The sequence below is a fragment of the Suricata suricatta genome, chromosome 16 (assembly GCF_006229205.1).
Source record: "Suricata suricatta isolate VVHF042 chromosome 16, meerkat_22Aug2017_6uvM2_HiC, whole genome shotgun sequence".
In the NCBI taxonomy this organism is placed as follows: Eukaryota; Metazoa; Chordata; class Mammalia; order Carnivora; family Herpestidae; genus Suricata; species Suricata suricatta.
Window position 1 is genome coordinate 56,036,759 of NC_043715.1, and position 3,355 is coordinate 56,040,113.

The 3,355-nt window shown below is 51.4% G+C and overlaps 1 protein-coding gene across 9 annotated transcripts in view; it reads right to left on the bottom strand.

The window, feature by feature from the left end:
* Positions 1-535: 535 nt before the first annotated feature.
* Positions 536-3,355, bottom strand: part of LOC115280044 (leukocyte immunoglobulin-like receptor subfamily B member 3) — a 9,653-nt gene continuing 6,833 nt past the window's right edge. For 6 of the 9 annotated variants that reach the window (XM_029924679.1, XM_029924686.1, XM_029924683.1 and 3 more), the window contains one exon: positions 536-1,261. In XM_029924679.1, coding sequence (XP_029780539.1) covers positions 1,114-1,261 — 148 coding nt within the window. In that variant the 3' untranslated portion in view covers positions 536-1,113. Of the gene's footprint in view, positions 1,262-2,584; positions 2,690-3,355 lie in introns of those variants that run through there. The other 3 variants (XM_029924685.1, XM_029924682.1, XM_029924684.1) reach the window with 2 other exon arrangements.

Here is a 3,355-nt window from a genome sequence, read left to right on the forward strand (position 1 = left end):
TAGGTTTCTCCTGGTCTCCGGTTAGACCTATGAGTGCAAACATATGGTATCTGTCCTTCTCTGCCTGACTTATTTCGCTTAGCATGACACCCTCGAGGTCCATCCACTTTCCTACAAATGGCTAGATTTCATTCTTTCTCATTGCCATGTAGTACTCCATTGTGTATATATACCACATCTTCTTGATCTACTCATCAGGTGATGGACATTTAGGCTCTTTCCATGTTTTGGCTATTGTTGACAGTGTTGCTATGAACATTGGGGTACATGTGCCCCTGTGCATCAGCACTTCTGTATCCCTTGGGTAAATCCCCAGCAGTGCTATTGCTGAGTCCTAGGGGAGTTCTACTGATAGTTTTTGAGGAACCTCCACACTGTTTTCCAGAGCGGCTGCACCAGTTTACATTCCCACCAACAGTGCAGGAAGGTGCCCATCTCTTCACACCCTCACCAGCATGTATAGTCTCTTGATTTGTTCATTTTAGCCACTCTGGCTGGCGTGAGGTGGTATCTCAGTGTGGTTTTGATTTGTGTTTCCCTGATGATGAGTGATGTTGAGCATCGTTTCATATGCCTGTAGGCCATCTGGATGTCCTCTTTCTCTTTTCAATTCTTTATGATCAACATAAGGTCATATGATTTTCACCCCCTGCCAAGGGATGAATTTGCTATTCTTTTTCTATCTCCTATAGAATGTTGCCTGGATTGTCGATTTGCAGGCTCTCTTCTCTTCGCAGAAATTGCATTCAGGCACTGACTGTCCCCATTTCATCTGGGCAGATAGCATTTACATTACCATTTAAGTAAAACTATGCATTGATGTAGAATGTTTGCATTATCACTGGAGTGGGGAAAAAAGGAGAAGAAGCGGTCCTCTCTTCATTTGTGCTTCTCTTGAGCATCAGGCTAGTGTTTTCCGTTTGTTCTAAAAACATGGAGCTCATCTCCATCTGCAGAATTAGGTGACTTCTGAAGCTCCAGGATATCCTGCTTGCGTATGAGGGATCCCCAGGCCCAGGGGACATTAGTTGAGTGTCCTCGGGGGCCGCCTCACTGCGTCCTGGGGCTCCCGGTGGCCCGTCCCTGGAGTGTGGAGTGTGGGTCCTTCCAGGGCTAGTGGACAGCCAGGGCAGCATACATGCTGGGCTCTGCGGGGGGCTCCCCTGCCTGGGAGGAAGGGTGTGCACTCGTCTCCTGTTCAAGATTCAGGCTTTTCAGCTGGGCATACGTCACATCCTGGGGGTCTTCAGATGCCACAGCCGGGAGGACAGGGGGGTGGGAGTCAGGGATGGGACAGGTGGGGGGTCTGGGGTGCCAGGAGCAGCAAGGACCCACCTGAGTGCCCCCTCCCACTTGTCTGTCCTTTGTGTCCAACAATCCCTCCCACAAGGGAAGGAGGAGTGGCCACACTGCCCCCTGATGGTTCCCCTGGGGCCCAGTCACATCCTGGGGACTCACTGCCAGGGTTCTGCTGCGAGATTGGGGAGGGGGGACCTCCTTCACTTTGTCCTTTTTCATTTACCTGTCCATGCACAGCCCAGAGTCAACTTTTAAAACATAAATCGGATCGGGGCACTGGGTGGCTCAGTTGGTTGAGCGTCGGCTTCAGCTCAGGTCATGATCTCATGGTTCATGAGTTCCACCCTGCATCAGGCTCTGTGCTGACAGCTCAGAGCCTGGAGCCTGCTTCACATTCTGTGGCTCCCTCTTTCTCTGCCCCTCCCCCACTCACACCCTGTCTTTCTCTCTCTTTCCAAAATAAATAAACATAAAAAATTTTAAAGAAAACATAAATCGGATCGCGTGAATCCCTGACTCGGGTACTTTCGCACTCACGTTTCTATCACTCAGATTAATCTGGCCAGAGATTCCTAATAAAGATTTGCCGACTCACTGAATAAACAAATGAACTGATGTGGGGGGAAACTCAGAGTCTTGAAGGACATTCATGTAGGATTTGATGCATCCGCTTCACTCTAGACCCGCACACGATAAGTGGATACATGCATAAAAGTATGCATTGAGAGATGGACAGACAGACAGAGACAGGGTCCTTGCCAGGGGGCCAAGAAGAGGACAGACCAGGGCCCTGCCCTCAAGGGGTCTGTGGTCATCGGGTTGGGAACTGGCCACCAACGAGGAAGGAGTAATTTTTGGTGGTGTCAGCGGCAGAGAGGCAAGGGAAGAGCACGCTTCTGCTGTGACTGTTCCTCCACCCAGTCCGTCTGTGCTCTGGGGGCCGCCCTGTCTCTCGGGGGCCTCCAGCAGCACCCCAGCCCCCGGAGGCCATCAGCAGCCCCCTCCCAGCTGTGATGAACAACATGTCTCTAGACGGGACAGACTCCTGGATTTGGGGAGGTAGTGAGCAGGCGGGGAGACTGAGGGTCCACTCCAGGGGACGCTGAAGTGCCCGCAGGATGGGCAAGTTACGAGATGGCTCCCGCACGGGTGGGTGGGTGTGTGAGGCTGGGGCTCAGGCATGAGGTCATGGCTGGAAATAATTGTGGAATTATGAGCACAGCAATGGTCCAGCAGTGCCTGGGGCTAGATTCATGCAGCCACATAAAATACAGAGCTGTCTCACGCTGAGGTCAACAAGGGGGCTGGGGGAGCTTCCTGCAGGACTGGGAGCCACATGTCAGGCATGACATCCAAGGCGTATTGTCACATAGTTCCACTGCATCTAAATCTACACAACCAGGGAAAAGAGAGAAAGAGGAAAAGTCAGGCCGAGGGTCCCTGGCCATGGACAGACCATTCAGTCGGGTGCCTCGGTGTCAATAAGAGACCCACCAGTAGGGACTCAAATCCCACAATCACTATTGTGCAGGTCACAAACCATACAACTGTCCCTGGCAGCACTACCATTGTGAGACAGGGACAACCAGCAGTTAAAAGGAGACCGGGAAGAAGTGGCCAGAAAGAAAGGGGTGTCCCAGCAACCTCCATGTATCACCTTTCAAGAGGAGGGGTGAGTCATAGGGGAGTTCTATCGATAGTTTTTTGAGGAGACTTCACACTGTTTTCCAGAGCGGCTGCACCAGTTTACATTCCCACCAACAGTGTAGGAGGGTGCCCGTCTCTCCACACCCTCGCCAGCATCTGTAGTCTCTTGATTTGTTCATTTTAGCCACTCTGACTGGTGTGAGGCGGTATCTCAGTGTGGTTTTGATTTGTGTTTCCCTGATGATGAGTGACACTGAGCATCGTTTCATGTGGCTGTTGGCCATCTGGATGTCCTCTTTGGAGAAGTGTCTGTTCAGGTCTTCTGCCCATTTCTAGCACTGCTAGGGATTTACCCAAGGGATACAGAAGTGCTGATGTATAGGAGCACATGTACCCCAATGTTCATAGC